We start from the raw sequence: 12,675 nt of genomic DNA, 5'->3' as shown, positions 1-12,675 counted from the left end.
AGCGTTGGGGCCATAAATCCAGTAACAAGGGTGAGGAGCTTTGAGCTACGGTGGCCGGGCCATATAAGTACCGGGAGAGAGATGGAAGGTCCACAGCTGATTACAGAGAGCCCAGGCTGGTGGATTTCTGCCCAGTCAGCACTGGCTGATGGCATTAAGCTAGCACTGTCCTTGCATGCCCTCAATGGAGCCGTGACCTGGGCTGCACTGAGGCCAGGAGCTGCCCAAATGGGCCTCACAAGGCCAGGTGTAGGTCACCTGACCAGCCTGGAGCCCAGAGGGAGAGAAAAAATTAACGTCTAACTTACCCTTGGACTTCAGACAGGGCGCAGCCCTCCTGTCCCCACACAAACAAAGACAAACAAAGACAGCACCCTGGCTTGCAGGCATCCTCTGGGAAGGGAGCCAGGAGACTGGGTTGGATGAATGGGGATTTCCAGGCACCCTTCCCCCCCAGACAGTACCCACAGCCCAGCTGAGAGGGGAGAGGGCCCAGTGCATGGCACTGCCGTGGAACGCTGGCCCCGGGCATCGGGGCAAACCGCACCTATAAGGGAGAGGGGCCTTGGTCCTTTGTGTGCCCTGGGATTTGAACCGTGGTTGCAGGGTGCCCTCGTGGTCCTTAAACCCTCCCGAAGGACTGATCTCCGGAGCAGCAGGTCCAACCCCTGTGTCCCCAGGGTGACTCTCAGCCCTGATTGGCAGAGGCTCAGGGGAGTTTCCCAACACGCCTCTCCCGGCCCGGGGCAGCGAGGGCCGTCCAGCCAGGGCTGGTCCTGGGGGGAGAGGCACAGGTGGGTTCCCCGGGGGCTGCGCCTGGAGACCCGCCCCGGGACGTGTCCGCCCATATCCCAGCGAGGGGGATCCAGGTCCCTGCCCGGGGTCTCTCCGCTGAGCGCCCCGCGGGGCCGGGCAGTGCCCTCCGCAGCCCCCGCCTGCTGCCCATGCCCCGGCTCTGTCCCCGCAGTGCCCAGCCTCATGGACCGGACCGGCCCCGGCTCGGGCAACAGCTTCCCGGCGCTGATCCGCAAGAAGCGGGACGGGGAGAAGCTGCGGGATGAGGAGATTCGCCATTTCGTCCGGGCCGTGACCCGTGGGGGGCTCCAGGAGGGGCAGATGGGTGAGATGGGCCGGGCACCCAGAGCCCACCCGGGGTACCTTGGTGGGGGCGGGTCCCAGGAGGGATGGGGGACAGGGGTTAGGTCCCGGGGAGATGGGGGACCCAGGGGGCAGGCAGGTCCCTGGCGGGATGGGGAACGGGTTAGGTCCTGGGGAGATGGGGGACCCAGGGGGCAGGCGGCTCCCTGGCAGGATGGGGAACAGGTTAAGTCCTGGGGAGATGGGGGACCCAGGGGGCAGGCGGGTCCCTGGCGGGATGGGGAATGGGTTAGGTCCTGGGGAGATGGGGGACCCAGGGGACAGCACACCTGGTGGTGACCTTGCTTGTCCCAGTTCCCGGGGGGGTGAGGACCTCTGAGGATCTCTGCTCTTGTTGTACTTAAAGTACTGCACAGGATCTTTTCAGGGGGAATAAGACAAAACGCCACATTTATTAGTAATACATGTATTTATTAACACTGTATTATATGCATATAATATATTACACTTACACTCACACACACACACAAACACACTCCGTCTTGTTGTTACCAATTAGTTGCTCCCCTTAACTTCACTGGCCAGGTGAATTAGATGGGGGAGGGGGTGGAGCCGGGCTTCTGCCGATCCGCATCGATGCTCCCATGTTGACAAGACGAGACCCGGGGTCCTCTGCAAGACACCGCACTTTTATAGCAGCTTTCCTCTTATGCAAATCTATACCAGATTCAAACTCTGTGTCTGTGTTCATTGGTCCTTTGTGCTGCTTTCTTTTGAGTGTTGTCCCAATGCTGCAAAGAGGGTGTTTCCAAAAGAAGGTGCTTGCTTCTAACCCCCGAGGCCTTCGATATGTCTGCTTGTCTTTAATGAGCCCACTTGACACGTTTTATTGTCCTTGGGTCTGGCTCCCAGCCCCTCCAACAGTTGAGGCTGTCTGGAGGTGCTGCCTTCCATGCCTTGCTCATCCACACCTCATTCATTCAACAGGGCAATTGATTAAGAGTGGGGGGGGAGAGCTCTTGTTCTACTGCTAGCAAAAAGAAATGTTTCTTCTATCTTATTCTATCCTTAGGGGCTATAATATTATACCAAGGGCAATGCAAAGTTTCTAAATGAGGCTTTGATACAAAGTCCCATGAAAACAGAGGTCACACGTGGGTAGACCCACCACAAGGTTATATGAAGAGGCACAATGTAAAGTCATATGAAAATTATCAGAGATTTATCTACACTCTGAGCTGAGAAATGAGCTCCCAGGCCGAGCTGGGTATGGATCCTAGGGGAGCCCCCTCTGCTTTGGCCCCGACCCAGGGATTGGCCGCTTCTGTCCAGGGCAGGAGGTCTCAAAGTGCCTGGAGTTAATTGCTCCCCTGGGTGGGGGCAGGGTGGGGTGGGTAGGGAGAGCCCACCCCAAGGGCTGCGGCTCCCGCCCATCCCCTCCCCACAACACACCCCAGCCTGCCCATTCCCAGAGCTGTGGGACTCTGGACTGTCACACCCTGCCCAGCCCCCACCAGTGCTGGCTCCAGCATGGTACTGCCCATCCCCCGGAGCTCTGCCACCATCCCCTGGTACTCAGCCCTGGCTCTGTCCCCCAGGGGCCATGCTGATGGCCATCCGGCTGCGGGGCATGGATCCGGACGAGATGCTGACTCTGACCCGGGAGATGGCGGTGTCGGGAAGGGTCCTGGAGTGGCCCGACAGCTGGCAGAGGCTCCTGGTCGACAAACATTCCACGGGGGGCGTGGGAGACAAGGTCAGCCTGCCCCTGGCCCCGGCCCTGGCTGCCTGCGGCTGTAAGGTGAGTGCCAGGCCCGGCAGTCTCTGCTCCCTGGGCAGAGGTCTGAGTGGGGCCTGGGTGTTCACGGAGACCCCAAGCGCCTGCCCGGGTCCCCTACCTCATAGCCATGCCTGGAAGGGCGGAGATGAAGGCGGGTGTGCTGGGAACCAGGAGAGGCCTGTGTCTCCCAGCAGGCGGGGCTGGCAGCATGATAGTGGGTACACCCAGGTGCCCTGCTGCTGGCCTGGGTCTGCCATTGCGCGGCTGCCAGCAGAGATGGGGGCCCTGCCAGAGTCTCTGCCCGGTGTGGGTTCCCTTCGGCACCAAGGGGATCATCCCTCCACATCTGTCCTGCCCAGCTGCTTCTCACCAGGACCTGTGGCCTTCTCCTTCCCTGCCAGGTGCCCATGATCAGTGGCCGGGGACTGGGCCATACCGGGGGCACGCTGGACAAGCTGGAGTCCGTGCCGGGGTTCAACGTCTCTCAGAGCCCCGAGCAGGTGAGGGGGCCGCCGCAGGGGCTGGGTCGGTGCCAGGGGAGGGAGACCCGAGGGCCTGCCTGGTATTGTGCTGCCCCCAATCCAGTGCCCCCTGCCTCTGGAACAATGGGAGGGGGCACAGAGCAAGCCCATAGGGGCTCAGCGCATGAAAGGGGCATCTGATGGAGGCAGGGGGAGACCTGAGCCGGGGGAGAGCCAATCAGTGCCTTGGCGCTCCCCTCGTCCAGGTTTCTCACCGAGCCTCAGACAGCTGGACATCCTGCACCCGGTGCCTCTGCCCATCACCGGGGGCGGGCGGCCGGGCTCTGCTCACCTCCTGGCACAAGCCAGGGCCCTGCTGGGGTAACTGGCTGCACCTGGCTCTGGGGGGCACATGGGGTCACACACTGACGGCCCCTCCCCGCTCCTGCAGATGAGGTGCATCCTGGAACAGGTTGGGTGCTGCATCGTGGGGCAAAGCGAGGAGCTGGTCCCGGCGGACAAGGTGCTCTATGCCCTGCGGGACGTCACGGCCACCATCGACAGCCTGCCCCTCATCACAGGTACCACGGCAGCTGTCCCCGCGCCGCTGCCTGGCTGCCTCCCCGGGGCCATGGCAGGGGGTGGAGGAAAGTGGGGTGGCACCGAGGGGGCAGGTGTCCCTGGAATCCACACTGAGGCTGCCCCCTTGGGGTAGAAGAGCCCGCAAGGGGCAGTGGGAGCCAGCGCTCTGCACCCGGTCAGCGATGTCTGAGATCCGGGGAGGGGGGCTGGGAATGGTGAGGGCCCTGGGGGACCCAGAAGGCTGCCATGTTCGGAGAGAAGAGAGCTGACCTCTCACCCCAAAGTCCAGCCTCCATCAGCCCCGGTGTGACCTCCTTCCCCTTGGGCTGGCTCAGAGCGAGGAGCTCACTCCTTGTGCCGTGCGTGGCATCGCTGCCCAGCAGTGGGTCGGCCAGAGGAGGGTGCCAGGGATTTGGGGGAGCAGAAATCAAGGCAGGGCGTTGCAGCAGTCCCCGGAGCAGCGGGCTCCTGGCACAGGGCCCAGCCTTGCCCGCGGGATCCCTCCGACAGGAGCTGCGCTGTGCCAGCAGCGCCCCGCCCCAGCAAGGGAGATGCCCAGGACTCCCCATCTCTGAGCCGGCTCCCCCTGGCCCTGCAGCTTCCATTCTGAGCAAGAAGGCAGCAGAGAAGGTCTCGGCCCTGGTGCTGGACGTGAAGTTCGGCAGCGCTGCCCTCTACACCAGCCTGGACAGCGCCCGGACCCTGGCCCAGAGCCTGGTGAGCGGCCCAGACACGACAACCCTGGGGGAGGGGGCACAGCCATCCCCACCCACCCCAGGAGCCCCGAGTGGCCTGGTCCCTCCCTACTCTGCCTGCAGAGGCCTCCTGTCCCCACATCATCCCTGTGCTGACTGGCCTCCCCTGCCCTCTCCCTACGGGGCTAGACGCCTCCCGCAGGTCCCTGACACCGGGAGCAGTGCCCAGTTCCCATGCTTGTACCACAGGGGCGGGCAGCCTGTGCCCTGGCACGAGGGGAGCTGGGACGTGCCTGTCACTCCAAGACAACCCCCAGAGGAAGGTCTGTGTTCTTCCCGGGGAGCCGTCTGCCATGTGCAGTAGGACGGCACCCTGCCTCCAGAGCGGGAGGCCAGGTGGGGCCGGGCAGGAAGGGAGGGGTGCTGGGACCATGAGCCAACACCACGGTCTGCAGCCCCTGTGAGATGGTGACGCAGGGTGGGAGCTGCCCCTCGTCCCCCAGGGGGACACCAGGATCCTGTCCCCAGGCCCAGCTGTCGCAAACACTCACTGCCCTCCCTCTCGTCCCTGCAGGTGTCGGTGGGCAGCCGGCTGGGGATCTGCACGGTGGCCATGCTCAGCAGGATGGACGGGCCCCTGGGGCAGCGCGTGGGCCACTCCCTGGAGGTGCTGGAGGCCCTGCAGTGCCTGGAGGGCCAGGGGCCAGCGGATCTGCATCACCTGGTCACCACACTAGGTGTGGGGAGCTCCAGAATGGCAGCGCTGGGGGGACAAGAGCTGCCCAAGGGTTAATGCTATCCCTGGACAGCGATGAGTATGGGCGGCGGGTGAACGGGGGCTTGAGGAGGCTAGCCCCCAGCTGGACTGCCCCCTCTGCCCAGGGCCCCGCACCTCCCACCCCCATTCCCCTGCCAGAGCCCAGATAGGCCCCCCACCACCAGCCCCGGGCCACCTGAGTGCTCCCCACTCCCCTCAGCCCCGAACTGCCAAGCAGGCGGGCAGTTGAGCGCGGCCCCCAGCGGCCCCAGCCCCCGAAGGTCAGTCAGGCAGGTGAGCACAGCCCCCAGCGGCCCCAGCCCCCGAAGGTCAGGCAGGCAGGTGAGCACAGCCCCCAGCGGCCCCAGCCCCTGAAGGTCAGGCAGGCAGGTGAGCACGGCCCCCAGCGGCCCCAGCCCCCGAAGGTCAGGCAGACAGGTGAGCGCGGCCCCCAGCGGCCCCAGCCCCCGAAGGTCAGGCGGGCAGTGGAGCGCGGCCCCCAGCGGCCCCAGCCCCCGAAGGTCAGGCGGGCAGGTGAGCGCGGCCCCCAGCGGCCCCAGCCCCAGAAGGTCAGGCGGGCAGCGCGAGCACTGGCTCCAGCCGCCCAGAGTCCCTGGCTGCAGGCTGGGTGCCAGAGCCCTCCCAAAAGGTGGAGACGAAAGCAGCCCCCTGCCCGCCCCCAACTGCCTGCACATCTGTCCCGCGGTGCAGCTCTCCCCGACCGGGCTCCGACTCGGGGCGGGGGGGGCCTCGGAGCCGCAGCCCAGCCATGATAAGAGCCGGACGGGCAGCTGTGGGGAGCCACGGCAGACCCTCCACCGCCCGCGGTGCGGGGGGCCCAAGCAGCCCCCAGCCCGTGTCCCACACCCAGGGCAGGTGGAGGGTCAGGGAGAGCCGTGCGGGCAGTGTGAGGAGCCGACGTGGACTCACACGAATGAACGTCCACACAGAGCTGCCACCTCCTAGTGCCAGCCCTTTGTACCCTCCTGCCCCTGGCTTGGCTACAGTCATATCCCGCCCCCGGACTGAGAGCATGAGGAGAAGTGGGGGCAGAGGCCAGTAGCTGAGAGCGGCTCTGGGCCATTGGGCACGCCGTCACAGCTGGGTGACTGGGTGGAATGGGGCCCAGGGGCAAGCCTGGGGCTGCCACATACCAGGCTTGCTGGGGGGCTGTGCCGGGGACGACGGGACGAGAGCAGCACCTTGGGGCAGAGGGGTGGGAGGGGGCTGCGGGGGGGGGGGGTCTCCATGTGCAGGAGTGAGACCCCAGCCCATCTCTCCCGGCGCAGGGGGCTCTCTGCTGTGGCAGTGCGGGAAGGCCGGCTCGGTGGGGCAGGGCGCCGCCCGCATCGCAGCCTCGCTGGCTGATGGCTCGGCCCTGGGGAAGTTCCAGGCCATGCTGCAGGCCCAGGGGGTGGAGGCCGGCGTGGCCCAGGCCCTGTGCACAGGGACAGAGGAGCAGCGCTACCAGGTGCTCGGCCGGGCTCGTGGCCAGGAGGAGCTGCCCGCGGCCCAGGACGGTAAGCAGGGGTGGGGAACGAGGGTGGGGCAGCCCCAGCCTACAGGGGGAGCTGCTCTCTGCCCCCCACCGCAATAGGAACCAAAGGAGCTGGTGCTGGGGAGAGGGGCACAGGCTAGTGCCCCCCGCCCTGACCGCAAGGGACAGTGGGGGAGGCAGGTTGTGCTGCCTTCTGCACCCCAATGTCTCCAAGCTCCCCCCCCCCATCCCCACGCCTGTGACCCCAGACCCGGCTCGCGAGCTCCGTAACTGCTGACCTGTCTCCGCCCTTCTCCCTAGGCACAGTGCAGAGGGTCGAGGCCCTGCCCATCGCCCAGGTGCTGCATGAGCTGGGAGCCGGCCGCACCCAGAAGGGGCAGCCAATCAACCACCACGTGGGGGCCGAGCTGCTGGTGACGGTGGGGCAGCGCGTGGCTAAAGGTAAGAGCCAAGCGCACCCCGCCCAGGGCGTCTGCTTGCCGGGCTCTCCACCCACCCACCTGCTCTGCGCTGCCTGCCCTGGGGTCTGCTCCTGGGGCCAGACTCCAGCCAGGACCAGCCAGTCCCTTGGACCTTCTGTCTATCTTAGGGTTTTATTCCACTGCCCATTCCCGCAGTATCTGACCTGCTCTGGGGCACCCATCCCCTTTGCCTGGCATAATCCAGTTATTCTGCACTGCCAGTTCAGTGGTACAGAGCCTGGGGGCTCCCTTGGGTTCCCTTTGCCTGGGTGTAGATGGCACTTCTGGACTGAGGGCCCCTGGGCTGGGGCCTGGCACTGGCTTGGGGAGGGAGGAGACACCTGGCACTACACCCACACCAAACTGCAAATGGGGTGGATGGGATTAGAGCAGGTGGAGGGACTGGTGCACACTTAGGGAGCCCCGGCCAGGCCTGCCCATGACTCCTGACACCCTAAGACGACCTGGGAAGCTCCTGCCCCCCGTCTCTTGGGTTAGGAACCAGCTGCTTCCTGTTTTGATCCCATCTCTGCCCAGGGAACGAGGCCCTTGCTGCCCATCCCAGCCCCGGCAGATGCACCCCAAGAGCCCCGCTCCCTCCCAGTGCTGTCCTTCCCCAGACCCAGCAGGGGTGACAAGTGTCTCAGCCCCCGCCCTCCGTTTCCGTAGGTTCACCCTGGATCCGGATTCACTACGACACCCCGGAGCTGAGCAACGATCAGAGACGCACCCTGCAGGGGGCGCTGGTCCTGGCAGACTCGGAGCCCTTCGCGCCCAGCTGCAAGGTCGCAGAGATCATCCTGCCACAGGGCAGCTGGTCACTGGAGGAGGTGACAGGGGAGCAGGGCTTGGGGAGCAGCCAGGCACTGCTCTGCTCTGCCTGAAGGGAGGGGTCCCCTGCCAGCTGGCTCCCCACAGTCCCATGCAGACGCTGCCCCCAGGGACCCTCTGCCGCCTGGACACTGCAACTTGCCATCACCCTTCACCCCAATGCCAGCCCCTGCCAGCGCTAACCACTGAGCAATAAAGTGTCTTGCTCTGCTACCCGCAGTGATGATTTGAGGTCACAGCCAGTCCCTCACCCTCTGCTGCACTGTAGCCAGGAGGTTTGGGCTGGGCCGGAGACTTGGCTCTAGGGGTGCTGCCCCCTAGAACGACCCAGAACGAGGGTGCCCAGACTCTGTCGCGGGCACCCTCGGGCGTCCGCCTTGCCACCACGACTCAGGCAGGCCGCTCATGTCGGGCTGCCGCTCGCTGCCGGGCTGCCCACGGGGACAAAGCAGCTTCCGTTGGCGGCTCTGTTCGACGCCTTCCTCCGCCGCGTGCCGCCTGCGCTGGGGTGTTCACCGGCCCAGACGGGCGGCGCCAGCGCAGTAAGGGCCCACCCCAGGCCCCTCGACTATGGGTCACAGGCCGGGGCTGGATCCCTGCTGGCAGAGGGAGGTCCCGCCATGATTGCAACCCTTGTCTTCCAGCGCATCTCACAGCCCTCCTGTCCTGCCTGCGGGACACAGCGGCCTTGGGTGACGGGCACCCGTAATTGGGGGGATCCAGGAGGGGGGCATCCCCAGCGGGGGGGCTATGAGGGGCACTGGGGGCATCTCCAGCGGGGAGGGGAGACACCCCCAGATGGGGGCTCCATGGGGGGGGACACCCCCAGATAGGGGTTCTGTGGGGAAATGGGGACACCCCCAATTGGGCGGTGCTGGGGGGGAGGGGGACACCCCCAAATGGGGGAATCCGTGGGGGGAGGGGGACACCCCCAGTAGAGGGCTCTGTGGGGAAATGGGGACACCCCCAATTGGGCGGTGCTGGGGGGGAGGGGGACACCCCCAAATGGGGGAATCCGTGGGGGGAGGGGGACACCCCCAGTAGAGGGCTCTGCAGGAGGGGGGACACCCCCAGATGGGGGTTCTGTGGGGAAATGGGGACACCCCCAATTGGGGGGCGCTGGGGGGGGGAGGGGCGACACCCCCAATTGGGGGGCGCTGGGGGGGAGGAGGGACACCCCCAGTGGGGGGCTCCGTGGGGGGAGGGGGACACCCCCAGTGGGGGGGCTCCCTGCAGACGAGGGTCTTGCCCGTTTCTGTGCCAGCGGCCCGGCCCCCGCAGCCCCCCCGCCTGCTGTACCGCGGCAGCAGCCCCGCGTCCCGCCGGCAGGTGGCAGTCACGCGCGCCCAGCGCTGTGCGGGCAACGCCCCCTGCTGCCGGCAGACGGGAATCGCACATCAGCCGCGGAGCCCAGAGCGCGGGCGGGCTGTACAACTGCGCATGCGTTGAGCGGGGCCCGGTGTGTGCGCGTTGGCGTTGGCGGATTCGTCACGGCACTTCCTCGTTTGGGCGCGTCCCGCACACGCGCGCGTTCGGAGCGAATCTGCTGATGAGGAGAGACCGCGGCGCTCACACCAGGTGGGAGGGGGACCCTAGTGTTGGGTTTGCGGGGGCTGCGGGTCGGGAGTGAGGGGCACCAGCAGAGTGGGGGGAGCGTGGGGCGGGGATAGCAGGGGGATGGGGGGCAGGAGTGAGGGGCATTGGCAGAGTGGGGGGAGCGTGGGGCGGGGATAGCAGGGGGATGGGGGGCAGGAGTGAGGGGCATTGGCAGAGCGGGGGGAGCGGGGGGCGGGGATAGCAGGGGGATGGGGGGCAGGAGTGAGGGGCATTGGCAGAGCGGGGGGAGCGGGGGGCGGGGATAGCAGGGGGATGGGGGGCAGGAGTGAGGGGCATTGGCAGAGCGGGGGGAGCGGGGGGCGGGGATAGCAGGGGGATGGGGGGCAGGAGTGAGGGGCATTGGCAGAGCGGGGGGAGCGGGGGGCGGGGATAGCAGGGGGATGGGGGGCAGGAGTGAGGGGCATTGGCAGAGCGGGGCGAGCGGGGGGCGGGGATAGCAGGGGGATGGGGGGCAGGAGTGAGGGGCATTGGCAGAGTGGGGGGCGGGGATAGCAGGGGGATGGGGGGCGGGAGCGAGGGGCACCAGCAGAGCGGGGGGCGGGGATAGCAGGGGGATGGGGGGCAGGAGTGAGGGGCATTGGCAGAGTGGGGGGAGCGGGGGGCGGGGATAGCAGGGGGATGGGGGGCGGGAGCGAGGGGCACCAGCAGAGCGGGGGGCGGGGCTAGCAGAGGGATGGGGGTTGGGAGTGAGGGACACCAGCAGAGTGGGGGGAGCGTGGGGCGGGGATAGCAGGGGGATGGGGGGCGGGAGTGAGGGGCATTGGCAGAGTGGGGGGAGCGTGGGGCGGGGATAGCAGGGGGATGGGGGGCAGGAGTGAGGGGCATTGGCAGAGTGGGGGGAGCGTGGGGCGGGGATAGCAGGGGGATGGGGGGCGGGAGTGAGGGGCACCAGCAGAGCGGGGGGCGGGGCTAGCAGAGGGATGGGGGTTGGGAGTGAGGGACACCAGCAGAGTGGGGGGAGCGTGGGGCGGGGATAGCAGGGGGATGGGGGGCGGGAGTGAGGGGCATTGGCAGAGCTGGGGGAGGGAGCCTGGGGTGGGGATAGCAGAGGGATGGGGGTTGGGAGCGAGGGGCACCAGCAGAGCGGGGGGGACCCGGAGCGAGGATACCAGGGGGCTGCGGGGCATCAGCAGCACTGTGGGGAGCCCAGGGCTGCAATGGGAGGGGCGTGGCTGGAAGGCAGGAGCCTGGTCCATCCACAGAGCCGTGGGAGGTGAGGATCCCCCCATGGTCCAGGAGCCTTTGGCCTGAGCTCCAGCGTTACCAGCCTCCGCCTGCCATGAGGGTCTAGACTCAGTTGTTTCTCCCACATCTGCTCTATGTCCTGGCTTCCCACAATCTCCCAGGGCTGGCGTGCAGGCCGCCCCCAATTCCCGCCTTGCAGAACGTGACGGATGAGCCCAGCCTCAAAACACTAGTTACCTGAGGCTCTTTTTCATCCTTTCAGCTTTGCCCAGGATGTTTCAGACCCTCCCGCTCCGGAGCCGCTGGCCCTTGGCTCCATGCGCTGCCCAGCAGCTCAGCCTCCAGGGGAGATCCTGGGCTTTCCGGGAACGTGCCCAGAGACGCCCTCCAGCCGGCTGCGCCAGGTGGCTCGTGTCGACAGCCCATAAAACAGTCTGGCCGTCACCCTGCTTAAAAGCCTGGGAAGTTGGTAGTAGCGGATACACCAAGCCTGCAAAGTGGTTCCCAGGTGTAGCAGCAGGGCCCCAGCAGCAGAGGTGGGCAGCACAGACCCTTTCCTGGAACAGGGTCACCAGGAGACCGTTCTCCCAGGGGGCCCCGTCAAGCGGCGGCTCCGGCACACGGCTACAGCTGAGGACTCGGCTACTCATCACCTGCCTCTTTGGGGGGGCAGCCCTGGGCACGTGGCTCCACCTCCGCTCTGAAAAGGAACGGCAGCAGAAGCTGCAGCGCATCGAGGACCTGAAGAAGGTGGCCATCGGCCAGGGGGACTTCCACCTGGTGGACCACACCGGGCAGCCCCGCTCCAAGGCCGATTTCTTGGGGCAGTGGGTGCTGCTCTACTTCGGCTTCACCCACTGCCCAGACATCTGCCCCGAGGAGCTGGAGAAGATGAGCCAGGTGGTGCAGCTGCTGGACCAGGAGCCCCAGCTGCCCCGGGTGCAGCCCGTCTTCATCACTGTGGACCCCGAGCGGGACGACGTGGCCGCTGTGGCCAAGTACGTGAGGGAGTTCCACCCGCGCCTGATGGGGCTGACGGGCAGCCCGGAGCACGTGCGGGAGGCCGGCAAGGCCTATCGCGTGTACTACAGCGCCGGGCCCAGGGACGAGGACGAGGACTACATCGTCGACCACACGGTGATCATCTACCTGCTCAGCCCCGACGGGCTCTTCCTGGACTACTACAACCGGAGCAAGAGTGAGGCGCAGATCGTCCAGAACATCAGGGGGCACATGGAGACCTACCAGACGCTCTTCAGCTGAGCGCCACACGACAATAAACGCCCGGCTTGCAGCCGGAGCAGAACGATGGGGCCTGATCTCCTTTCCGTAGCCTAGCACTGCTGCTCCGTGCTGAGCCTTGTGAAACAGGCAGCGGGAGGGGCCTTCTGCAACTGCAGGGGCCCAGCTCCCTCTGGACCCAGTGGCCAGGGCCCCTTTTCCTACAGCCACAGGGGCTTGGTTCTTCCTGGGCCTGGTGGCCAGTACCCCTTCCCCCTCAGCCACAGGGGCTTGTCTCCTGCACCAGGTGGGCGGGACACACACACACACACCCCACACAGCCACAGGGGCTTGGTCCCTCCTGGGCCAGCTAGGGCGGATCCCCCCTAAGCTGCACCATGAGTGCTGTTCTCTAAACTGGCTCGACCAGGCCTGTCACCATCAGACCCAGTTGCTGCTCTGCAGCTCCCAGCCCAGCTTGCGGTGCTG

General features: G+C 66.5%; 2 protein-coding genes across 3 annotated transcripts; both read left to right on the top strand.

The window, feature by feature from the left end:
- Positions 1-524: 524 nt before the first annotated feature.
- Positions 525-8,251, top strand: TYMP (thymidine phosphorylase). The gene is made up of 9 exons (XM_054016130.1): positions 525-1,120; positions 2,697-2,899; positions 3,280-3,378; positions 3,791-3,920; positions 4,520-4,638; positions 5,191-5,353; positions 6,663-6,893; positions 7,172-7,312; positions 8,002-8,251. The coding sequence occupies exons 1-9, from the start codon at positions 979-981 to the stop codon at positions 8,214-8,216; spliced, it is 1,443 nt and encodes a 480-aa protein (XP_053872105.1). The 5' UTR covers positions 525-978; the 3' UTR covers positions 8,217-8,251.
- A 1,388-nt stretch (positions 8,252-9,639) lies between these two features.
- Positions 9,640-12,275, top strand: LOC128830312 (protein SCO2 homolog, mitochondrial). Of its 2 annotated transcripts, none has more exons than XM_054016127.1 (2): positions 9,640-9,741; positions 11,228-12,275. In XM_054016127.1, the coding sequence occupies exon 2, from the start codon at positions 11,239-11,241 to the stop codon at positions 12,226-12,228; it is 990 nt and encodes a 329-aa protein (XP_053872102.1). In that variant the 5' UTR covers positions 9,640-9,741; positions 11,228-11,238; the 3' UTR covers positions 12,229-12,275. The 2 variants fall into 2 exon arrangements, with proteins under 2 accessions (XP_053872102.1, XP_053872101.1); XM_054016126.1 differs by lacking the exon at positions 9,640-9,741 and adding an exon at positions 10,880-10,993.
- Positions 12,276-12,675: the final 400 nt, after the last annotated feature.

The sequence above is a fragment of the Malaclemys terrapin genome, chromosome 1 (genome assembly GCF_027887155.1).
Source record: "Malaclemys terrapin pileata isolate rMalTer1 chromosome 1, rMalTer1.hap1, whole genome shotgun sequence".
Classification (NCBI taxonomy): domain Eukaryota; kingdom Metazoa; phylum Chordata; order Testudines; family Emydidae; genus Malaclemys; species Malaclemys terrapin.
Note: the sequence above shows the minus strand (reverse complement) of the source record. Positions and strands in the feature narration are given on the sequence as shown.